Below are 25,427 nucleotides of genomic sequence, written 5' to 3' on the forward strand. Positions count from 1 at the left end.
AAACACTGTGTATATCTAATGCCATCCCAACCCTTGTCTGAGACAATTGGTTTCAACACACCAGGCAAGAGATAAAAACGATAGGGTTGCTGCATGGCTGCACCCATTGGAATAGGAGGTTTTGTAGAAGTTGTTTTATAACCATGTGTTTTATATCTTTTTCTTTCCATCAGCTGCAGAAGAGCTCCATTGACTGGAAGAAGGGTGGCCGGAAGGTCAATGTACTGTCCCCGGAGCAGAGCTATGAGGACAGAGGGTTCAAGCAGCCGGAGAAAGGACTCAGCCTCTTGGTGCAACATGTGCTGGGGAAACCTCTAGATAAAACAGAGCAGCTGTCTAACTGGGAGAAACGGCCTCTCCGGGAGGAGCAGATCCTCTATGCAGGTCTGGCCACTGACTCTTTGGCAAGGTGCTACAGATTGTCCATTACAGGCTGCGTTTGTGTTCTCTGTCACCAGGAAAATTGTGAAGTAGCAAACAAAGAAAATGACTTTGAAGATTAGTTCCTGTTCAGAGAAGCCAACACATGTTATGTTTGTCCTTTTGTGGACATGGCTTTAATGGGTGAAGTTTAAACTGTCCAGTGATTCATTATTTCCCTTATGAAAGAATTCCTGTGCTTTGCAGATTTTGTCTGATGAAACATCACTTCAGTGGAAACTCTTCTCAGTAACTGAAAGGAAGAAAGTCCACTTCCTTCTGCCTCATTTCACAGCTTTTCTGGGAATCAAGTGCTATGTTCATTCCTCACAGTGAAGTGCTTGTTAGAGCAGTGTTAAAACTGGGTAGACACGGTGTCGCAGGCTGCAGCACAGAATCGGTACTGTGGCGGGACCAGTGGAGTTTATTGCTGATTATCCCAGAGTCAGAAGTCTGAGTCTAAATCTTTTCCTGAGGCATCAAAGGACAGTCTACTGAAGCAAACCAGCCCTTTGTTAAATTCAGCTATCCTTGAAGTTGACACAGTTCCCACAAAAGTTAATCACCAGGACTTGTAAAACTGGCTTGGAGACTTAGACAGTTCCCGTTGCAAGGAATAGAAGCCACATGGCAGTGTGTGTGGGCAGGTGTTTGCAAACAACTCAGTTATTACTTTTTGAGATATTGCATCTAATGGGGAAGTCACCTTCCCATAGCTGAGATGCAGTAATAGGCCGTGGGCAAGGCACTGCTCAGTAACAGTGGAGGGAAAGAGGGCTGGCTGAAGCTATCGGAACTGCGGTTTGAACAGCCGCACTACAATTTGCATTACGTTAGAGTCAGAGACAGCAGAGAGCCTGTGGCTGGTTGAGGTCCTCTGCCTTGACTCTTTGTGAACGCCTGTGAGGTTAGGTGCTCACTGAATCAGTGAAGGTGTGGAGTGAGACAGCAGTAAGCTGGAGCTTCACAGCTTATTTGCATTCAGTGGTGTTTACAAAGGGGAGGGCTCTTCCTTGCATCAGGAAAACATCTGTTTTACTTTTGAATGAAACCAGCTGAGTCTCATTTTCCATTTTTTTCAGCTTCAGATGCGTACTGTTTGCTGGAGATCTATGAGAAGCTCTGTAAGGATCCAGCGAGCTTTGGTCTGAGTTCAGACCTGACTGAGACCCTGGTGGGAAAACCAAGCATGAAACCCAGGGCAAAGCAGCAGCTGAATAAACAAGAAATACCTTCACCTTCTGGACAGGTTTGTAAACATCTTCAAAGGGCTCCATGTTGCTCAAGACCCCTGCAAATCATATGTTGCCTTGTCTCTCAGTCATACTGTTAGCTATGCCTGGCATGCCTGTCTGTAGTCCGTTCTCAGGACTATTGCAGCAAACGTCTTCCTTGCTCCTCCCCTTTACTGGTAAGATGTGCTTTCTCCTTTGCGTGCCTTGGTTCAACTTTCCCTGCAATTTTAGGTTCATTTGTCTTCACGAGATGTCAGTGCAGATTTGTGTGGCAGCATTCATCTGCTCCTTCCACGTTTCCTCAGTGGAGTGGGTTTTACTTCTGTGGCCTAGGTGTTGCATCAATGAGATTTCAAAACCGACTTCCTTACTTTTGCTTTTAACTGGCTTCATATTGGGAATGCCTCCTTTATTGTGTCTGGGGTAGAAGTCTGCAAAGTTAAAAAACAAAAATCCATGAAAAACGTCTTTCTGCTGATGGCTCATCTCTGTCTCCCTGCCCACGACCACGTGCTCCATGACTGGCCTCCTCCTGCAGTATGTGTTGTGCCAGAGCCTTAAAACTCTACCGGCCAGAACTTGAAGCCGTGTGACTGCTTAAATATCTTGCAAAATGTCTAGTCTTTCTCTCTCAGTAATAAAGTTTTACTTATAAAATGCAGCCATGTGGTTGTTTACGCACCTATGAAAACATTAGCAGAAAAACAGTTTTGTTTATTAACTGAGAAGACTCACCGTGGCTGAATATCCTTCTGAGTAGTCCCAAATCTGTATTTAGCTCTGAAGTCAGTACCCCCTCCCATGGGTGGGCTGCGATGCTATGGACTACAGCCACCTTTTCAGGATCTTCCTTATCAGGTGTGTGTAAATATACAATATCCCATTAGTCTTAGGCAGTAAAACACAAAGCTGCTCAGTAGTTTCCTAAGCCCTCTGTTCATGGGAATATTGTGTGTTACAACAGATCTGACTGGCTGCTGCAGAGACGGGGAAAGTAAGTACTTCAGGCTTGAATTACCTTGGGAACTCACGGGTCATCTTTGTGTTCTGTACAGTCAGATTCATTAACTGAGAGGTAGTTGGTAAAACCTGGACTGGGACTCAAAAAGCAGACTTCTCCTGACGCTGCGTCCTGCATGACGCCGAGCTCTCGTTCCCAGACCCTTCCTGGTCCCACTGTTTGAAGTGGAGCTAATGACACTGTTCTCCTTTGTAAGCTTTCTGCTCTCTGCTGGCACGAAACGTGAGAAAAAAGCTACATATGACATTGCTGGCCATTGAATAAACACCAGCTAGGAGCCAACTGCCGCTCACTTACATCTGTGTGAGCAGAAGCAGCAGCACAGGGTTAGTGTCTTCCCGCTACCCCAACATCGAAGGGGCAGCTCTATCCATTACCGCAGCACTCTGATGTCTCAGGGCACAGCTGCATCCCCCAAGGTCCTTGCAGGAGCTGGTGACGGTCCAGTCTACCCAGTGCTGCAGAGCTTTGAGTGCACCTACCAGCTTCTCTGCAGCGCCACACAGACTGAGGGCATGGGTCGGAGCTGGTTCACACGGTCGACCCAGGTGTATCTGCATGGTGCGCCACAGCGTTTCCAGGCCTGAGTCAGCCCCCGCGGAGCCAATCTGCTGTGCTGCAGTAGCTCTGGTTCCAAAGGCAGTGTGGCCCTGTGTAGGTGGTGGCTGTGTCCTTTGCTCATCCCAGCTGATTCAAGTTCCTGGAGGTAAAAGCTGAACATTGGAGGTTCCTTAATAACTTCCCTTCTCCATGGACTTAGCAATTGTACTTCTGGGAGCCTCCCAACGACAAAGCCTCCAACTGCAGGAACTCCCCCAGCAGAGACATTTGAAATAAAATAAACAGAATTCAGGCACTGCCTATTTTTAAACTTCCAAAGATAACAAAGTTGGCGTGGTTGCTTTGTCTACCTGTTTCTCCCCGTGTCTGTCAGATGCCCTTCCCAAATCATAACTCTGACACGTGTATTACTTGCAGTCTGATTAGACAGGGGAATAGCAGCCTTGAAGATGTGTTTGTGACTGAAGATGAATGTCTGTGTGGAGCATAGAAGACCAGGCTGGCATTTCTGCAGGGAAAGGCTACAGACCCCTGGTTTGGGTGGCCACCTGCCAGTCAGTGAATGGCTAATTCAGAATTAGCCCCACCATGTGCTGTCTCCTGCCCAAGCGGTAGGTGGGGGATGTAGAGAGGACATGAAGGAGGAACTAAAGGTGTTGCAGAGCATGGGAGAAATTGTCATACTGATGGTAGGGGACAGTTGGATTTGCCATGGCGGGTGAATGCAGGGAGGCAAAACACAAATGTGCTGGAAATCAGCGTTCTGTTCTGCTCCTTATGGATCTCCTACCTTTCTGTAGCAATGCAAAGGATCCAAAAAGGAGACCTCGTGTCCCCCTGCTCCCATCTCCCCAAAGGACTTCAGTGTAGTCTGCGATAACATGCTGCAAGGCCTCGGGCGCTATCTTCGCTGCCTTGGTGTAGATGTCCGAATGCTGGAGAATGATGACGACCACAGGAAAGCTGCCGAGGTTAGTCCTGTGTGTTTGTACCTTCCATCTGCACTCCCTGGGGAAGGCCTACTGCCTACCGCGTAACTGCACTGGTGCCGGACAGGCAGCGGGTTGGCAGGAGCTGCCCAGTGCATGCTTCCTCCTGCCCCCGTGAGAGCCAGTTCTCGGGCTGGGTCCGAGAAGCTGCACCGCGTGGCAGCTGGTATTAGCTGGGCCCTACAGTAGCGCGTGGGCTTGGTTCTCAGTTTCCAGGAGAGAGGAGCTGAGCAGAGAGTGTGGTGATTTCAAGTCATATTTGTGTCTGTATGCTTGTGTCGTTGACAGCTGGGATGTTTCAAGTTGTTAGAAGAACATAAGCAGAGTGTAAAGATGTGACCTGCACTCTTAGGTGTCTTTGGTGGGGAGGTGGTGGTGTGTTTGCCACAAGACAAAAATCAGAGAAAGGAACCCAAAATTCACTTAGGTTTCTAATGGACTCCAGTTTGGGCTTACAGGGAAGGTATGTGCCTGCCTTGTATCTGGGTCAGTTGAGCAGAACCATAATCAAAAGGTGGCTGTTCAATAAGAAAGGGAAGATTTCCATAATAAATTGCCATGTGATGTCCTAGCTGTCTGCCACCTTGTGAGGTGACTCGAAGGTGATCAGCCGCAATTTGCAGTGAAATATTTGGGAAAGGAAGAGTCTCTAACATACGTGGGGACCAACATTGATCTGGACTCCCGTAACAAATTTGACCCTCTGCCTCTCAGAGGAGAGAGACATGCTTCTTCATTTCAGACATATTTCTACTACACCAGAAATGGAGATAACCAGCCCACACAGTGTGTTGCTATCAAACGTGCACTGATCACCCGCCCTGGTGCACAGGATGTTTCCTCTTCAGCTGTCTGCTTGGCCTGAATCCTGGGCAGGCTCTAACTTCTGCAGAAATAATTAGTATCTCATCTCTGCCAAACTTACACAAGTCATTTAAACAAACTAGTTCTCACTGCCTCCCCCCAGAGCCCTGTCTCCGCTTCTCGTCCCGATACCTTATCGTGCTGTGGACAGGATGTTTTACATTGCTTTCTCTATGGTGACTGGACAAACATCCTTTCACTATCAAAAGCCCTTGGAGTGTTACTGTATTGCAGAGCCTTTGATCTGTGCTTGGATAATCACAGATAAAAATAGACTCCTTCTACTCTGCTTTATATCTGTCCTGATTTAATAAAAGTTGAATGTTGACCACCTTATGCCCAAAAACTTGTAAATGTTATTGGAAAGGCCAGGGGAAGGGTTTGGATCCTGGTCACTGAACGCAAGATAGACAGTTCGGGTGTTGTCCAAGCGCAGTCTCAAACGAGTGTCACCAGGAACACGTAAGAGTTAGTGTTTGTTCTTCGTTAAAGTCATTTCACTAAAATGATTGAGCAGTCCTATTACACATCTCCTTGAGCCGACAACTCCTGCTCTGCCTGGCATTTGCTCCTTATTGTTCTCGTTCCTGTTGTTAAAATGGCTTCAACTATTGGTAGGGAGACGGGTCTTGTCCTTCACACTCTATTATCTGAGATCAGACTTAAAAGCCTGAGAGCTGTACAGGTTGTGCTTGGGCAGCTATGGATTTTGTTTTGTTTGGGTTTTTTTACTGTGTGCGGCAGTAATTGGTTTGAGAAACGCGATTCCCAGGCTAAATGTGAAGTCTGTGTCCTGCGTACTGCTTTGTGTTGTGCTGCTATCATTGGCTAGATGTTTTATCACGGACCACAGTCATCACAGCAAGTTTATCCTGCCAGATCTGCAATCTCAGATCTGCCAGCCCGTGAGAGCAGGACCTCCGGCACCACGAGCCAGTGCCTTCCCCTCATTGCCCATATTTAGCTGCTGGGAGATGACACCAGTTTGCATTCTGCGTATTTAATGGTGCCATTTAATTAGAACTTGACTGGAGAAGTGACTGATTAAAAGTTATGTCATAAGTGCAGACACAGAAAATCTTTAAAAATGGAAAAATAGTAGAAATTTGTACTGAAAATTTCTGTACTTACATCTGTCCTCATGCTGAAGGCAAAGAGCTCACAGTTCATCCTTACGAAAAGATTTTAGCCGTCATGAGCACCGGCCTCTCTGGGAAGAGCAGCTGTGTGTCCAAGCGTGGGCACTGAGTCGTTTTTCAGGTCTTCTCTTTCGTCGGGGCGGCAGTAACGTTTTTCCCGTGTTATGTTTACATCCTAGCTGCTGTAGCGCAGTGCACGCAAGTGTTTGGCAGAGCAGGTATGCGGCTGGGGATGAGATTTCTACCAGATGTGCTGGATGAGCTCCTTCACCTGACTTAGAGCTGCCTGTGCATTGGGAGCCAGGGGTAGTCACCACATGCTTTCCCTGGCAGCACTGCTCCGGTCCTGCATCCTGGGAGGAAGGCTTTGGGTATCGGCCTAGGCTGGCCCAAGCCTGGCTCCCTACTGGAGAGGGAGGCCTCTCCTGAGAAGGGCTGTATGCATCCAGCCATTCCTCACCAGTAGCTTCCAACTCCATCCCAAGGTAAAGAATGACTCCATCTGGTAAGGAACGCGGAGACTGGATCTCTCTTACACAGCATCCTTCTGTGTGTGCGGTTGACATTGCTGGGGTAAGCCACTCTTTGCATTTGCACTTATTCCTATAAGCAACATGTTATTTCCAATTAATATGTTTTTCTTTACTTAAATCACGTCCTATGCCTGTTGTGTTTCTAGCCAGGGCTTCCAGCTTGTCATCTGCAAACTTCTCTTTGCAGAGAATCCTGAACCTCTTTTGGGCCTTCTAGATGGGCTATTGGAAGGAGGTGGGAAAGTTTCAGTGGGTGTTCTTTTCTCTGTGGTTTTGCAGAATTGGGTAGAGCAGTGGGATGCTGCTTATACTAACCTTAAAGAATCACCCACCAATCTGAAGTGACTACGGTAGATCTTCAGGAGTGGAGCAGAAGCTTCTAAGAAAATGTTAATAGTTTCTTAGGTCACTCATTTCTGAGAAGAGACTTAGTGGAATCTCAAATCCCCTTCAAGTTCAGTTGTGGGTTGGTTTGTTTTATTTTTTTAATGGACTGTGCTCTTGCTCTTCAAAATCATCCTCATCTCTAAGAATAATTGGCACACTAAGGCAAACCTGGTATCTTTTGAAGTGTGATAATAACCAGAAGGCTGGTAGAACTGGCTTCCTGCAGCTGCCACGGTGTGGAAGGTTCCCTTGCAAGGTTACACCTACTCCCCCCAAAACTCCAGGTGAACCAGTGAGTTGGAGAGGAGGACCAGACTTGGGTGGATCTCAGGAGCCAGTTAGAGCAATGTGCACCTGGGTCTAAATTGCCCTGGATGGGTTTGGAGCCATGGGAACTTCAAATACTGCAGTGAGCAGAGCTTCATGTAATGGGCGAATCTGATCTCATCTCGGCTTTGAATGTCTTTTTCCATATTTTTGATGTAAACGACATTCTTCAGGTTTGTTAGTCTTTTCCCTCCCTGCCAGTCTGCGGAATAAGTTCACAGAGGACAGCTGAAGAACTGTTCTGCCTTGAAGATCAAGACTTTGCTTTTGATGTTTGGTCAGCAGGAGGAAAATGTCTTTCATTGGAGACCTTGATACAAACAGGTCTACATTAATGAACTAAATTGGGTCGATGGTCTTGGTGTGGAACTTAAGGCCACATTACTGGTCACGCAATAACTCTGTACAATTTATGGTTTTCAAGAATGCTGAAGAGAAGTCTAGGTTTGAAATACCAGCGATACACCAAGTGCACTGCAGGACTGGGCTGAGAGTGTTCACAGCTGTTGAGCTCTCGGTTTACTGTCCATTTTAAAAGACCCTGAGATACAGGTAGGGGGCTTCGCCATTGGACTGAGGTTTGTGATCTGCTTCTCCAGTAGATCCTTGTCTGGGTGCTTTTTCCAGCACACATCCTGGAGCAGATGCTTTCTGTCTGCTCCCTTTTCATCTGTCCTGGGCCTTTGCTGGCCTAGGCTCAGGATTGCTGCTTCACCTCTGCCACTGCAAGGCGGGGTCACAGTTTTTCCTGGGCTGCTGCCTTGCAAAGGGACTGCTGCAGTTTGCCTCTTCAAGAACATGTGGCATTGCCCAGCGTGTGTCATGCACAGACTGGGCAAATTTTAAATTACAAATCTACAGCCTTGTGCTGCTGTTTTTGAAACCTTCTTTGGCCTTCACTCAGGACCTTTTAGGTTCTGCTGGCGTTGAAACAGAAAGTCTCTCCCTGCCATCCCTCATCAGTTGTTGCCCTTCCAGGTCTCTTGTGGTAATTTGTTTGGGTTCGTTCATTTCTGCAAGATGAAAATTGGCTGAGCAGACTGGCACATTAAGGGCTAAATAATAATACCAAGTTTTTAGGGAATGCTTTCTATCCAGAAGGTCTAAGCCTTCTCCAGAGGAAGTTGATATTATCTTTTTAATAGGTTGTGAAACTGAGGCCAGTGTCCTCTCTGCAGCACTTGGGATGGAGCACAGTCCCTGACACCCACCCCAACACGCTGCTCTGGTCACGCTTGTCCTTTTATTTGCATCTCCGAGCACACATCTCCCGATGGTCCCGACACTGCCTTCTGTTATTTCTTTCAGAGGAAAAGAAGGAGTTGTGCCCTTTTCTCCAGCACGTATCCTCGGTGGTTTCAGTCAGATGTGTGTTGTCACATGGCTTTTCTGGCTCTGCGTACTTCTTCCAGTCGTTGTTCCAGAGGCGGAAAAACATGCTGGAAGAGTTATTGCTTTTCTCCTTTTTATTTGATGTTCTTTGCCTGTCTCTGCAGAGCCATTTAGATAAGGGGATTTATCAAGCTTGAACTAATTAACCCTGGATGCAGGAAGTCAGAATGGAGTGTTCCAGCTGTGAAATCCTCAGACTTACCCTGAAGCACAGATGGGTCTGGAGGAATTTCACATCCCGTTTCCCTTGTTGGCAAGTCACTGTGGTGAACTTTTGCTGTTGCCTTACTGGACTTCTCTCAGTAACGTGCCATGGGGGTGGTTTGTTGGCAGCGCTGTGCAGTAACCCAGACTGTGTGGAGCAGGGCTGCATGCGGCACGGGGTGTCTCTGCTGCCGCTTCAAGGTTCCTGTTCTTGGAGATTTTTTCCTTTCTTGAGAGAGAAGGTTGATTTTGAAAGAAATCCGGTAATTTTGCCTGTAGGAAGATGCTTTAGAAGTTGTTGTCAATCACTTTCTCAGTGCAGAACTGGCAGCCAAAGAGTGACTTCACAAAAAAAGGGAGAGAAGCAGCCACCTGAAAGGTCAAGATAGGAAAAAAATGGTTGCTTAGTTGGCTGCACGGGGAGTTTGTGCCTTCAGAGCCTTCTCCCTCTTGTTTCATGTTGCCTTAGGTCTGCTGGGTCTTATGAGAATAGCTATCCAAGATGGAGTTTAAAAATCTTGGTTTGTTTTTTCTGGTGTTCCCTGGCTGTGCTTGGCGGTGTCAGAATGTCTGGGATGTGCAGCAGGACTCTGATCCCAAATGTGTCCTCCTGCCAGGGTTCAAGAGTGAGCTTCTGAAACTCTGATCCAGAAGAGAGACCTCTGAGACACACATCTGGAAGCAGTGAAAAATGTGACGGCTTCCAACAGAATCCAAGCCAGAGAAGAGAAATAACCTCGTGCCTACCTTGAGGTGCCAATCTCTTGTCAGCACTCGCAGAGCTGAAGTGCCGGTTCACATGGGAATGCTTCTATCGCTTCGGCCATGGAACTATTTCCCTCCTCTAGGAGGGGTGAAGGGGTAGGAGGGAGGGATGTCAGTTAATCATACGAAGATCAGTCACACTTTCATCCTGGTGAAGAATTGCAGTTCCAGATTTAGTGTCTCCTTTTGGCACCAAACCATCTGAACGTGTCTTGTACGCTATTGCGAAGGTCAGAAGTGCGGGTAATGAGTCCCCTGATGATTCAGCACAGACCTTTCCCTGAAGGACAAGACCTCTGATAAAAGCGCGGGATTGCAAGTCAGGAGGTGATAAAGTCTCATGGAAATGTTCTTTACAGCCTGGAAAGGGTGTGTAATTTCTGTGTATCTGCTCTTGGGCTGCTGTGAGAATAACAGCGTTTTATCTTTAAGAAGCGGAGGAAGCATCGTTCTGTTAATGTCTGTGAAGTTTGCAGACATATTTAATGGTACATTTTTGTTGGAATTACCTCCTTAGGTTGGTTTTTTTCCTTTCTCCCCTGTGTATTGTTGTGTGAGCAGAATTCTTCATGAACCAGACTGGGAAAGTAGAAATAATCTGAGTTAAGGACAAAAAAAAAAGAGAGGCAGGTTTTTTGATAGGATGATTTCAAGGTGGACCAGTGGCCATCTGCAGTGCAGATGCACAAGTAGCTTGTTCCAGCACATGCGAAGCAAGGCAGGGGCTGGCAGAGAGGGGACATCGCTCGTGGGGAGCAAGCGGTACCTGGGGCCGCTGTCGCTGTCAGGAGTGTATTGTTGAACCAGGCCCAGATGCTCTTGGCCTAGTGTGTGTCGACACTGGGGAGAGAGACTCGGTATTGCCAGTTCATTTTCTGTCTGCTCTCCCTGAAAGGAAAGCTTGAAGCCAATGCTAACTTCAGCCCACGTTCATTAAGATTTTTACTGTTTTTTTCCAGATTGCCCGACAGGAAGGAAGAGTCATTTTAACCTCTGGACTCCCATATCAGACTGTAAGTGTTCCGAGCTTCTGGCGTTTTTCTGGCACTGTATCATTGCGTGGTATGGGATGTGCAGTGTAGAGAAGGGGAAAAGTCAGATGTGAAAGCAACAGCTGGCTTGGCTTTTTCGTGTTTTCTGCACTAAAAACTACACTAAAGCTCTTGAGAGGTTTGCTGTTCTGAATGACCAAAGCTCGGGGTGAAATTTCTTTTATACTCAATACCGCATCAGTGGGGAGAGCGACTGCTCTCCGTTGGGGGCAGGGGGTGGAAATGAAGCCAAGCAGTCCAGAACAAAGTGTTTCTGTTCTGCCTCGTTGGCAGGTGAAAGGCAGCTCGATTCCCATGCTTTTTATCACAGATTCTTGTTTACTGACTGGCTTCACACTGACATAGTTTCAACACTTAAAGACATTTCTTCAGGCTTGGAAGGGAGAGAATGGAAGCCACCAAGCATGGGTCTCAGTGGAAGCTGGAGAGGGTTTGTGTTCCTATAGATATACAAAAAAACAAAGCAAACCCAACCTTACCCTCAGCACCAGGTGTTCAGAGCCCTTTACAAGAGACACTTCAAAACAGAGTGTTGGTGGGAGTATACTGAACCTGTCAAGTCCGTGATTGCGGTGTTGTGATGCCTGCTGCAGGTCCTTTGCACTTTGTTATTGCCCAAAAATTCATTTGGAAGAGTGAACCTGCTCTGGATTACACACATGAGCTGGAGTGTGGGACTTCTTTGTTACCAGCTATCGATATAAAAGCTCCCAGCTACTCAAGTAGCTAGTTGGAGTATTTGCAGAACATGCATTGCTAATTTCCTACATAATAGCTGAGCGATGAAGAAAACTACCCCCAATGATGAGACACTGAGGCGAGCACAGCCGTGCCACGCTGCAGGTTCCTTATCCAGACTGTGTTTCCTCGAGCCTACAGTTGGTGTAATAGGTAATTCAGCATCCAGCATAATCTTATTTGGCAAAGCTTTGACTTCAAAGTACCATGGAGGAATTGCACAAGGAAAATAACTGCTTCCCAGTGTACAATAGTGTCCTGGGGAATGTCTGGTTCCCTTTGTTCCTTTGCCTTTGTATGCCCTACACAAGGATGGGATGGCTCTGCTAGGCTCCTTACTTGTGTGTGGCTGATCCCACCTCGCTGTCAGTACTCATTGTGTTCATAAAGATGGGTCTGGAGCTTCCCAGTGCTTGTTCCGAAATACAGACTTCTCTGCCAAATGTGGAACAAACACCACGGGACTGTCTACATCCACCACTTCAAGTTCATTGGCCACCAGTGAACTCTAGGTGAAGTGATGTATAAACTAGAAGGGTTGAAGTGGTAAAACTGTCATTGGGCTTTCTCTCCATCATTGTACTTCTGCAATCTGTGTGTGATCTGGCCAGGTTTCGTGTGAAAGCTGTGATTACATTAATTTTCCTCTTGCTACCCCTGTCAGCACCACACCACCAGATTTTAAGTTGAAGGGGACTTGGGCAATCATGTTTCATTTTTATATGAAATGTTGCAGTGCTTCAGTAGTCTCAGAGCTGTTGCAGCGTTTGCTAAGTGTTAAATTACCAATTGTGCTTGTTAGATCAAAATTTGGACTGTAAACACATGCTTACTCCAAATATTATTTGTAATTAAAACCAAACCAAGTGTATTAGGGAAAATCTCATGAATCGTGATGCATGGAGTGCCTCATTTATTGTTGTTTTGGTTTACAACTTGTTTTTTGAAGCTGCAGTCCCAGATAGCAGAAGGAAGGTGTTTCTCTGTGAACTGCTCGGAAAAGGCAAAAGAACAAGCACTGCAGGTTCTGAAGCACTTCAACGTTCAAGTGTCCCTGGCAGATATCTTCAGCCGCTGCCAGGTAGGACAAGGCTTGTTTAAGTTAAAGTTTGTGCTCACTCGCCATTTCGTGCACAGCAGGCACTACTTCAGCTTTTTGGGTCTTGCACTCAGTGTCTTCTAGTTGGTTCCCAAGATTTCTGCTTGAACTTTGGCAACATCTTGCAAAGCTGTGAGGAGCTCTGAGTGTGCTAACATCCGTCCAAAGCATTGATGACTGAGTCAGAAGAGCAGAGGCACTCCATCTGCAGCTTTGCTAGAAACTCTGCTGTTTTTCTGATTTTTGGTACTTGGCATGTGTTTTGGCATTGAGTATCACTGTTACAGTCTCTTTGTTGCTGTATTCTCCGTCTAGGACACATGCTGTTTTAATTATAAACCGTGTTTAATTATGGCTCTGTGATTCTGATATCACTTAATTACTTTAATAGAAGGAAATTTTTTTAGGACTGTATTTTTTTTCAGAAGCTATTAGATTAATTCATGTCCATGCTAGTTGATGGCTCCAGATTGTGTTTGGCACTGGATATCTGTGGATTGTTGTTAAGAAGCAATTTTAATTGTGTTAGCTCAAATCTCCATCTCTTCCAATTTCGCTCTTGTATTTGTTACAGTAACACGCTGAAACCTATCCCTTCAAAAACTGTAATATAAACCAACTTGCAACTTCAACATCTCTCATCTTATCAGTGTTTAAAGACTGAAAAAGAAGAAAGTGCAGATCTGGCTAGAAAAGGAGCTTTCTCTTAGGAATAAACAAGCCAGCTGAACACTTGAGTGAGGTCTGGCTCTGTGCCTCATGGCCAAGCTCGCGGGGTCTCCTGGAGTGGCGGAACAGCACAAGTGTTGTAGGAATAGCAATGACTTCTGAGCAAACACACCAGAGAGCATTTTCTAGACCTCTGCTTATATCTGATGTCGATTGTTGAAACTGTATCTGTAACTTATAGAGAAAACGAGAGTTGTCCAGCTGTGCAGGTTGTCTATTGGAGGAGAATGATGTAACACCACGCAGATTGGATCGGCAGAGTATGGGTTGATCTCACTTCAGGATAAGTGTATATATTCAGATACAAGATATTGTTTTCAGTCTTGTGGTTTTATTGTTCCGAGAACAGATTGCAGTTGTTATATAGTGGCACGCTGGCTTCTTTGCTATTTAAAAAAAAACCCTTTAAAAAACCCTGTGGATTCTCCAATTCCTTGAGATCCCATAAAATAGCTGTGTCCTTCCTCATGGTTGTTGAAATACCTTAAGAATAAGCACACACAATAAAAACCATGCTGCAGAAAACTGTATGGTGTCTGTACTAAATGCAGGAGACTGTGCAGCATACGCTATAGAAGTGACCCCTTGCCCACGATCTGGAGTCTGGAACTGTTTAACTATATGACTTTTTAGTACGTGCTGTCTTCATTTACAGTATAAATGGGGGCAATCAATCTGGCTAGGAATATATACTAAGTGTTCCCTTACTTCCAGGAGAAATGCCTTCCCTGTAAATTGTGGTGGTAGAACAGCTGCATGTTTTATACTGCTAGGCATGGGAAGATGCGATTATTTGTCAAACTGCTCTGTGTTCTGAATCATATATTTACCTATGTTTAAGGCTTTGGCATTTTGGAGCTGATTTTGTTCAGCTGTCCTCTAGAGACTATGCAAGTTTGGCTAATACAGTGCTGTTGCTCTCGAGGAGAATCCAAGCTTTTATAGCTGCGCATCTCCGGCAGCCGCCCGGCCAATCGCCCAGAAGTGCTCCCATCGCCCAGGAGTGCTCCCATCCCGGGAGTGCTCCCATGACAGAAGTGCTCCCATCGCCCAGGAGCGCTCGGCCCTGCAGCTCTCTGCCGGTCTGCGGGCGAGGGGAGAGTGGTGGGCCATCGGTTGAGAAGGATCGTACGGCATAACTGCAGAGTATTGACCGCCCACGTGAAAAATGGTGAATTTCTGCTTTTAAGAGGGTGCTCTGGGGCCCCTGTGGCCAACAGAGATCTCAGCACGTCATTTGTAAGTTCTTTCTAAAACACCCTAACTTCCTGCAAACCTGATTGGGCTTAATGAGGATGGAGGCTGGGTCCTGAAACTGCTGAGCTGTGCCTTCCCTTCTGCCTGTTCTGGTCTTTAACCAAGTTAAAGACCTCAGGGCTTGCAAACTGCTTTGAGGTCTGCCACCTCCTTGCAGAAATGCGTATTGCTAATGGGCGACCGAGGGTTCAGCTGTCCCATGACAGGGGAGCGCTGATCGCGTGCAAGACGGGGCCTCCAGAAACACCCAAGTGCTGCCGCGTACGTGGCCGGCGGCACGGGGAGGCCGGGTGATACTCATTCATAACCTGGGCTGCTCTCCTTCCTCGCCTGCGTGGAGCTGGGCCAGCCAGTGTCTGAACTGCAGGCCCAGCAGCGGAGGATGTCCCCGCGCTGGAGATGGGTTATCGGCTGCGATCACCCACTGCAGATATGTGTGTCACAGGAAGCAATGTGGCATCCTGCCTGACTCTGCCTCGAGGAGCAAGGGCTTGTTTTGTCTCTTGGGCTTCTAGTCTGCAAATTATTTGAGTGAATATGTCAGCAAATATTGTTGCTGTAACAATTAGTGCGTGTAGTGCAGAGCACACGGTAAAAATAGATCCCAATTCATGTTGTACCCAAGATTGCTGTAAAATATGTTTCCACTGTCAGCTCCCACAGCAGGGATGGACAGTCTCTCTTTTTGCAGATGTAAAGAATGGGCTTGCTGTGTAACCCTGCCAAAACGCTGCCCTTTGCTGTTGAAACAATGGCAAATACCAGTTGCCGCTGTCTGACTTACAGAGCCAGTGCAAGAAGAATTTCATCCATGGGCTTCTCGGCATTTCTGGTTTAACTTGTGCTGGGCTTCAACTTGGTTTCTCTGGTTAAAGGCTCCACAAGTGGAGGCTGCTGCTGGCTGCGTCGGTTGTGGCCAAGCACGGCCTTCTCATGGCATGTGTCTCTCAGATGCTGCGTTGTAAGGACTCTGATGGCCATGGAGAAGCCAGTTGTGCACAGCAGCTTTAGCCAGGCCTGGTGTTGCTTTTGGTGAGGAACATTTTAGGGGGATTGAGTGAAAATAAGATGAATTCTGTCTTCTGGTGACATGCAGCCCCTCTCCCCAGAAGTCATACATTTCCTTGACTTAAAATATTTGAAGTAAACCCATTCCCTCTATTTGAAATAAATCCATTCTCTCTATTTGAAATAAACCCATTCCCTACATTTGAAAGGCTGTCACTGCACACATTTGAATATCTTGTATACAGCGTTTCTTCTTTTCAGATATCCAAAACAGCTCCTTCAGGAAGGGATGGTGTGAAATGCATGCTGGAGGGTGGTCTTACATGAGAAATTCAGCGTGTTGGAGCCTTACAGTAGTCAGGAAGACTTTGTGGAGTTGTCAGGGGCTGTTGCCAGCAGCCTTAGGGTCAGCTACCAAACTGATTTTAGTGGAAGGTCAGTGATCCTCTGCTCTTGACAACTTGGAGGAAGGTTCTAACACAGAACTTGCGTTTAAGAATTTTTTTAAAAAACCTACTAAAGAGGGTGACCTACTGTATGACTACAGTTATGGAAACAAACATCTGACAGCTGGGTCGTTTTGTAGGGGGGTCCTCTCACAAGTCGCTCCGTTCAAGGAGGAGGTTATCTTTCACCCGTCCTGGTGCCGCAGCCACCCTGGCTCAGATGTGGTGTCCGTGCACGGGGCGTGCCTGCCTGCACTCGGGTATGGCCTGGTGGGACAGCAGGAGAACATGAACTCCGTTCCAGTCTTGCAAGGAAACACTTGAAAATGGACATGTTTTGCCAGATGTTACCTGGATCGCTGACTTGGCTTTTTCCATCTTGCTTTTCTGTCTGATGGAAGATCCGAAGCGGGAGTGGGCTGCATCTGGCAGCGTGCGCAGTGCCTCTGTTCACGGCTCTCTTTCGCAGTCAGCCCCAGGTACCCAGGACATTTTACTTCCTTTGACTAAGGCATGGTGTCTGGACTAGCCGACTTCTTGTCAGTGAGAAAACACTTGTGTCGAAGAAGATAAATTCAGGAAAGGGGCTGGCAGCCCTGGCTTGTGAGTAATGCCGCTCTGTGCAGCACTGACAGGGTGAAATTACAGTTTGAATGGTGATAAACTGAGGAGATAAACAGTGCAAGTTGTTAGCTTTAAATCTTTATATCGCAAGTGTTTGTCATGACGGTTTGAAGGGAAAACAGCATGTTCAGTGTTGTATGGGGTTGCCGATAAATTACTCCTGTTAGAGAAGAACCTCATCGTTAAAGTTTTATAACTCCACTGTAAAATCCTTGCTGGTCTGAGGCTCTGCAGACAGATTTGGAGCCAGGTGGGCCTGTCCGTCTTCAGAAAAGCTGAGTTGTGCTTTACTTGAAAGCATAACTGCTGCTCAGCTCAACTTTGAGTCCGAAGGTTTGCTCTTCTTCAGGGGAGGCAGTGGGCTGGGGAGCTGGGTCCTGTGGCAGCCGTGCCACCTCCTTGCCTCCCCCGGGCCTCTCTTTCCTTTCCCACCTTCTGTCCGAGCTGACCCTTTAGCCTTTGAGCTCTCCAGGGCAGGGACATGGTTTGAACAATACCTAACACAATGGGAGGCCGATCCCAGGTGAGGTTTCAAGGCTTTCCTGCAAGGAGAAATGATTGCCGTTATATCCCCTGTAAAAATAAATGTGCATGGAAAAAATATCTAGGCTCTAGCTGCAGTTTCTGCAAGTGAACAGCCCTGCATTTATTATAGGATTATCTGCAAATTCAAATACGTTGTCTCTTTCCCTTCACTGAACGCTCTGATCCTAAATAAGCAAATTACATCACCTATTCTGATGTCGTGTTTAACTTATGACCTCAGCCCGAGCGCTGCAGGATGTGAGAGATAGCTGCTTTATTTCATTGTCTGGAGATCTGATATCTTTTTTTTTTTTTTCCCCCTCCTTCCTTGCTCTTTCGGTGTCAAAGCTGATCACCCCAGTCTTTGAGAAAGGTGTTAGCATGGGATGAGGAGTAGGTGAGGAGGAGGGGGTGGGGAGGAAGAGAGGAAACCACCTTTTTTTTTTAAATTAGGTGCAAAAGTGTTCTAACAGTTGCAGCAAATGTTTCTGGTTTTTTGTGGTTAAAGTAACAAATTTCATTGCTGCAAAGCTCATCATGTGCAAGCTGATTTACGCAGAGGGAGCCCAGTATGGAGCAATCCATTTAGCAGGCACAAAGAAAAAGGCCTTATGATTAGATGAAAAACCCTGTGCTCGGGGCACTTTGCGAGAACCTTTGAAGCCAGCCTGGGAACTCTGGCAATATTAGTCGATAATTAGTAATATAGATCCCTCAAGCTGTCGTCTAGGTTGAAAATGTGCATGTCTCTCATGAGCCTCTGTCACACCAATCTGATCAGCAGGCTTTTTTGTTCCTTTTATGTGGGTTGCTCTGTCGGTCCAGATGATGATGAGAACTGCCAGACATCATCTTTCTCACTAACTTGTGAGCCAAGCAGCTATCTCCCCACTCTAGCATGCCATGGAAGTAGGACCAGGGCAATTTTGTTTTGTGGTCACCTTTCCTGGCCTGAGCAACAGTCATTTTATTCTTTTAAATGTAGCAGTTGTCCTTCCCCATGCATGGTAAAAAAACAGTAGAATTTAAAGACTACATATTTCGTAAAATGTTTCTGCCCAGGAGACAGCGAGGGGTTTGTCTCAGGAGCTGCTTAGGACAAAAAGCATCTGCAACTGAAATGGGGCTGAGACAGTCATCAAAGAATTTCGAAAATGTCCGTTCTTGGAGCCCACATTTCGGCTTTTGAGATGTGTTCCACTGACGTAACATTGTGTCCCTATTGACTTCCCTTCAGCCCTGAAATCTCTTTGGGAAGGGCCGCGTCACCATCTAAATGAAGAATTAAAAAGGGTCATGTGCGCTGGATTTTGTTGCCTTGGGAATGCTGAGGAAGAGAATATCGTTTTGAAACCCTCTGTGGTTTAATAAGAGGTTCATCCATAGGATGCAATTTGTCAGCACCTACAGGTCAGGAAAACCTGTGATTAACAGCCTCTGTGGTTTCCCCAGATGTGTGAGTTAGCTGCTTACTCCTCGCCAGCCCTTAACCCAAACCGAAAGCTCAGCCTTGTGCCTACCCACTATGCAGGCTGTGATTTCTTGCTTCAGAGTGCGATTGTTCAACACAAAGGGAAAGGCCCTCTTAATCTTTTTGTTTATCCTGGGCTTGGCAATTTAGATGTAATCTGCAACGTATGCTGCTGAGACTCTGGCCAGGAAGCACAGCTGGTATTATTCTGCCTCTACAGCCATTGTTGCGGGAGCAAAGTGACCTCAAAAGGTACTTGTCCCGCGACTGTCTGAATGTGTGCGGTCAGTCATGAACGCACCTAGCGCTGGCGCAGCAGCGTTTCATTCAGCTCTTTTGATTTGGAGTGGCTCTACGGGACGGTCGTTAAATAGCATCAGAGTTTGTGATAATTTGTCGTAGCAAATTGTGCTCCTTTCAAGCCTCCAGTTAAGATTTTTATTTGCTGATCTGTAAGACTTTATAAACCGTAGTGAGAGCTCAAAGCGAGCGGTCGCCGTTATGGGTGGGGACGCAATGAAGCAATGCCCCTCGTCTGGGTGCAGATCCCAGTGGGAACGCAGCGAGTGGGTGCAAGGCAGGAGGGTGGGCAGCACGCCATCTGTGCCGGCTCCGCGGTGCGACACACAGGAGGGTCACTGGCACAGTACACGAGTGCATACCGCACCAGTCCTGGAAAATTCCCAGCCTGTAGCTTGCTTAGTGAGCACGGGGCTGCTGTCCACGCAAAGCTCAGAGCCCCCCAGAAAAAGGGCTCGGCTGGGCCTAATTCTCACCAGCGCGCCGGGACAGTGCTGCCTGGTTCCCACAGACTGTACACTTCCCTGCCAAGATTTCAGTATCTTCAGAAATTCAGTGGAGCATGAAGGTCACAGCAAGGGAAGAATGACAGCCTGAGACTTTTTTTTTCCCCTTTCACCAGCTCGGAGCAGACTGTTGTCTCTCTAGCATGTTGACTGTTTTCATAGGGTTAGCATGAAGTTTATGTTTTACACAGACCAGTGGAAGTCAGATATGGGAATGCGGCTGATCAGCTGTGTTTCTTCAAGGAAGATGGTCTCATGTTGCAGCCTCGCTTTCTCAGTGGCTGCAAAAGCTTGGTTTCCACTGAAATTTCCCTTACAGATCTTTGTCTTTAGGTTCTTTTTGTGGACGTATGTGAGAAACTGTACCCAAGGTTTCGGTTTGTGTACTTATTTCCTTTCTGTTATTTTCACTTGCAAAGCTGCAGGCGAACATTAAACTTTGGAGGGGGGGAGCTGTTAATTTTTCATGGTGTTATGTATTACAGTACTCCAAATGATGATGCCAAATTAGCCATGAGAGGTCAAACCTCTGGCTGACAGCAAATGTTTTCTTTTGAGGAAATCATCCTTACTCCTGGGAACCAGTTTTGTTCCCCTGTGCTAAATGCAAGAAAGGTATGAATGCGTGTTTTTTCCTGGAGGGCAGCATTAGCTGGAAAAATGCTGGTTTCAGCCAGTGGAAACAGCACAAGCAAACAACCCCTGGCAGTGAAACCAGCACTTGTATTTAGACTAGCATAGAAAAGACGACACAGTGTAGTGCAGAGTAAATGTCCTTTTATACAGCTCTGTACAAGGCTTTTTCTTCCTCTCGTGGGTTCGGACAGATCGTGCATTGGTCAGCAGTGATGCTGGTGCACTGGGAGAAAGTAATGAAAGGTCAGCGGGTGACAGTGATGGATTGACTGGAAGGGAAGCGAAGAACTCTCTGGAGAAGGCAGTGACACAGCTATAACTCCCATGTGGCCCAGAGAAACTGTCCCCATGTTTTCTCTCAAATGTCATGAGAAAACAAGAGATTTGTAGCCAATTTAGGTTCTGTTGGTTTCCAGTCCCCTGTGCCTCCTGAGGTCAGAGTGCAGTGTATTGACTGTGTCAAGAAGTCAAAATTCCCATGTTTTATACACTGTGGAGTTTCTCCTCCTTTTTGACATTGGTGCCCTTACAATGCTCATTGTTTGTGTGTCATGGTGAGGATGGCAAGTCCAGCTCCTGCTGTTTGGATGGCTGTGTATTTATACTGGTGGATTCTCAGGACGATAATCCTACACGTAGACCAGCAATACAAATAGTGAGGCTCGTTATTTGAGAGACCTTCTACATTAAAAGTTAAATAATGTCAAAGTTCTTATTTTCACAGTGGAGTGATGAGCTTCATTAGTAGATCAGGTGAGGTGAGGTGATTTGAACCCATCCAGAAGGCCTCCAGGCCTTTATTTTCCCTTCACGGATCAAGATGGCTGAATAGTGTCAGAAAGGAACTTTTCTTCTAAACCGTTTGATGTAGGCTGTTTGGTAGCACAGGTAGTATCACAGCAAAGTTTTCCCAGATCCTGTGGAGACAAAACACTTGTCCAGTTTTCCAAATGCAATTAAATCCTCCTACATGCTTCATGGGGAATGAATAGTTTTGCAGTCATCCAGCATTTGCAGTGCTGGCCTGCTGCTGCGAATGCCAGCAGCAGGCCTTGGTTCCTTCGGAAGAACGTGTGATCCCTAGGCATTTTTGAAGCTTTTGTTTGAGTCAGCATTATACGCTGAGCTGTACGTACTCGGCTTCATTGTAGAATTTGCCAGATCTGTAATTGCTCGACAGCACTGATCTGGAGGCCTTTAGGCATTAAACTGTGCAACTTCCTATTGGCGTAAAATGAGCAGTCTCTCTTGTTCGCAGTATTAATGGAATAGGCGATACCCTGCACTGAAACCGCACGTCTGTGGAGCCCTGTTGGGGCTGTGATTTTCTTCTTCATCTACTGCTGCGAAGGCACTTTCAGCTAATGATAAAGATGATAAGCAACACATATAGGATTTGAGCTTTTCAGAAGACCTTGTCCCCAAAAGGTGCACGTGACCCAGGTGACTTACTCGATGTAAGAAGAGACCATCTCATGTTTGCGTAAACCCTTTCATCAGGGATCATACAGTGTTTCAGAAACAGAGGCAGGTAAAGCAGCGGTGTCCTGGCGAAACTTGAAAAGGGAAACAGAAAGCTTTTAAATGAGTTCCTCAATTCATACATTGTGTCAGTCCTGAAGAAGATGGTACTTTGCAGTTTTCTTGATGAAACACCGCTATATTGTGTGCTGTAAGCCCAAGGCAGGATTTTGCTGAGCTAGGCATAGATGCCATCTTTGAATCAGTCATCTGTGAGAGAGTCAGGATAAATTTTTCTCTCTTCCTCCAAGAAGGCAACAGAAATCCCCTGGTAGCAGGGAGGTTTTTATAGTGAATTTATCTGAGAGTGTCATAATCTGGAACAAAGTCTCCTGATGGCACAAAATTTCTTCTTGCACAGGGCAGCCCAGTACTCTCTGGTTTCCCAGCACCAGGAATGATAGCTTAGAGGGAGAAAGACAGCGTAGGAGTTTTGGCAAAGGTGGAAAACATAACATTCACGGCACGCTTCTTGTGAGTCATTTTGTTTTCTCTGGACAAGTGGATTTAGATGATTTACCCGTCTTAATTCAAGATACACAGTCTGAGTTGATCATCCTTTTATTCAAGGAAGTGCTGTGGGAAGATGTAGGTGAAAGCCTGTTTTTCTCTCATCCCCAGTAACTTCTTTGTTCCCACCCCTCACTTCGGCTTTTCTTTTGCTGGTTGCTGGGGGAGCTGCTCCTACTGAGGCGTTTTAGTGAAACAGGAGAGTATCATATGTTTAAAGTGAGGATAACCAGGTTTATTTTTGTAACTGCCCCTTAGAATGACTGTGGTTACAATCAGACGTCCTGCAGCCTGGAGGGTGGCCCAGCACCCCTCGTCCCCTGCGCACTCGTCCCTCGCTCGTGTTTGCAGCTCATGCTTGGGGAGGGGGCACATGGGGAGCCAGATGTTGAGACTGCCCTGAATGAAATGGGGTTCCCATTTGCAGCTGGATTAGTGCTTTGCAGTCACAAGGGACTGAGGGAGCAAGTTACGTCTTGGGTGAGCTGATGGCAGCGTCCGCTCCGTCTCTGGCAGCCCGATCCGGGGCAGTGCCCTGCCTGGAGCCTGGGCATGGCAGCAGGTATGGGCGTCCTGCAGAGGTGTGGGCAGACTGCTGACCTCTGCAGCTGTCAGGGTTTTAATTTGACAGTCTGATTTCATGGACTTTAAAGAAGGGGAGATCACTGAGCTGGGTCCTCCGGGGGAAACTGAACTGGTGGTTGGAGAGAAGGAAGTTGGTGACAGAGGAGCTGGAGGAGGAACACGGTTCCCTACAAACAAGGTCATGTTTCGTGATGGGATGGAGTGATTGATGTGCAAGGATAATAGGTCACTGAAAGCTGAAGCCTCTCAAAATGTGTGGGATATTGTGCAAAAGAAAGTTAAAAAGACATCAAGTAAAGCCAGACAGCTTCTTGCACACCGGCCTACCTCGCAGCTCTGGCTAACATGCTTCACTTGGCTTATTTTTGCACACTCAGTTTCTGACTATATTAATGAGTTGGGCACTAAAAAGTTGTTCGCACTTCCTTCTGTGCAGACACTGGCCTGTGCCGAAGGACTGAGCCTTGGCCCCCAGAAGTAAACCCATCCCGTGGCAGGGACCAGCCCATCCTCGCCCTGATGAGCTCTTGCTCTGGCTGCCTTCTGCAGTGGGGCCGTTCCTCCCCTGAGCGGGGCCTTCCCTGGATCGGCAGCATTCAGTGGCATTTACTGGAGGGCTTGGATTACCCCAGTGAAAATAATCGGTTATGCAAAGTTACGCTGTTTAGATTGGGTTTCTTCTGTGTGGCCAGTGAGGTGTGAAAGTCAATCTGCTCCACAGACCCTGAGGGCACTTTCTCTGTGCTGACTTGATATCATAGCATTGGGGTTTGGCTGTCGGGGGAAAAGCTGGCCCTGGGTTTGGTTCAAAGGGACACAGACCCCAGGTGGTTACAGTGGGACCGGGCTCGTGAGCAGCACGGCGTTCCTACGTGCGGTTGGGGCTGAGCAAGCACCAGCCTGGCAAAGCAAACGGGTCGCCCGAGAGATTTGGGTCTTGCTGGGGTTGTGCAGCCCTTCGTCATCTCAGCCAGGAGAAGCCTGGTGAGGGCAGGCCATGGCTTCTGACTGAGTATTCTTGCTTATGGTTACATCAGTGCACTTCACAGGCTCATCATCATGGTCCATGCAGTAAACAACAGTAATTAGTAAATTCTCAGCCTTAGACAAAGGACTTGCTGCAGCAGGAGTGGTTCGTGGTATCCATCTTGTATTTTTTCGTTATCCGTTTCTGCCTGATGTAGTCACAGATTTGGAGTTTCAGTGCAGAAAAGTCCCTGTGGACCAACAGTCCCCCCGACTCTTCCGGGTCATTCCTGCACAGAGAGGCGCGGGCTCGTTCCCAGTTTGAGCTGGCGTGTCACCCGGGGGGGTGCTGTGGGTGACCACAGGTTCACGCTCAAGCCCTGAACTGACACACCAGTATGGCACCAGACCGTCGGTAAGACCACAGCAATGGCACAGTGGCCGTCGTAAGCAGCTTGCTGGCTGCTCTGCTGACGTTTGTAAGCACTGAAGGATCCCAATATAACCAGCGTGAGGAACGGTCCAAGGGCTGCTGTCTCCCCAGGTGATGCAAACCCGCTGTAAGGGGAGCGGTACTGAGAGCAACGCATGCATATTTAAATCATGTCGATTTATGCCGTCGCTGATCTGTGACTTACCGCAGTATCATTCATATTCAGCTTTAGTGCCAAAAACAATACTCCGCTGCTTTCTTACTTCTTAATGAAAAATACCTCTTTAGGGATTCTTTGAAGTCCCACCCCTGAAAATCCCCGCTATATTGTCATCATTGTTACTGTTAACAGCCCCTGCCAGTATGGGAGCCTTTCCTGACAGAGAGCTCTGCAGGGGCTTTGTCCACGCCGCAATTCAGCCTTAGACTATAGACAGTTTAAATGGCTAATGACGGGCTTCCCGGGGGATTTCTGCCAAGCTCTCAAAGACCTCCCAGGTTTAACAGTGGCAGGGTGTCCCTTTCCCGGGGCCAGCCGCAGGAGGAATGCACGCAGTCAGATTCTCCTACCTAAGCTACATCAGCCTCGTTATTTTTTCAGTTGCAAAGACTCACCCATGCGTACATAGCCGGTTGCTTAGCAGAGGAGAGATAGCAGTGTCAGTAGAGAATGTGGAATAAATAGAGGAGAAAGGTTCGGGGGAGAGTATCCCCGCTAGTTTGAGGTATTACTGCATTTTAACGTTGAAAATGCCCTTCCTGAAAGTTGTAGAAAGATTTGCAAGGCTTTAAAATTTAAGCCAGGGTCTGTGTCAGAGGTGCGACAAGATTAATTCTTCCCCAGTGTGTGGTGATGGTACAGGGATACCTCTGAGATCCATATAGGAATGTGAGTGACGTCTAAATGAGCTGGCTTCTATGTGCCATTTTCAGAGCAGAGGCAGGAAAACACACGAGGATCATGGAGGGCCTGTTGGAAAAGGGACTTGGACATTTGTGCCATGAGAGTTTTAATTCAGTGTAGGCAGACGCTGCTGCCAGATGAAGCCATGCCTCTCCTCTCACCTCTCCCCTACCCCGGTGCCTCTCTAAGGCCCCCTTGTCCCAGCACAAGTGCTTGTTTAGCTGCGGGATTGCTGGATCAGGGAACTGATCCCAGTTGAAACAGACCTGTCAAAACCAGA

General features: G+C 47.1%; 1 protein-coding gene across 11 annotated transcripts in view; it reads left to right on the forward strand.

Annotated features, from left to right (window-relative positions):
- Nucleotides 1-25,427, forward strand: part of EXD3 (exonuclease 3'-5' domain containing 3) — a 285,931-nt gene that overhangs the window by 146,967 nt on the left and 113,537 nt on the right. For 10 of the 11 annotated variants that reach the window (XM_086763462.1, XM_086763459.1, XM_086763464.1 and 7 more), the window contains 5 exons: nt 174-384; nt 1,503-1,669; nt 4,038-4,208; nt 10,797-10,850; nt 12,577-12,708. In XM_086763462.1, coding sequence (XP_086619588.1) covers nt 174-384; nt 1,503-1,669; nt 4,038-4,208; nt 10,797-10,850; nt 12,577-12,708 — 735 coding nt within the window. Of the gene's footprint in view, nt 1-173; nt 385-1,502; nt 1,670-4,037; nt 4,209-10,796; nt 10,851-12,576; nt 12,709-12,800; nt 13,960-25,427 lie in introns of those variants that run through there. The other variant, XM_086763470.1, reaches the window with a different exon arrangement.

The sequence above is a fragment of the Chlamydotis macqueenii genome, chromosome 20 (assembly GCF_036417535.1).
Source record: "Chlamydotis macqueenii isolate bChlMac1 chromosome 20, bChlMac1.mat, whole genome shotgun sequence".
Lineage (NCBI taxonomy): Eukaryota > Metazoa > Chordata > Aves > Otidiformes > Otididae > Chlamydotis > Chlamydotis macqueenii.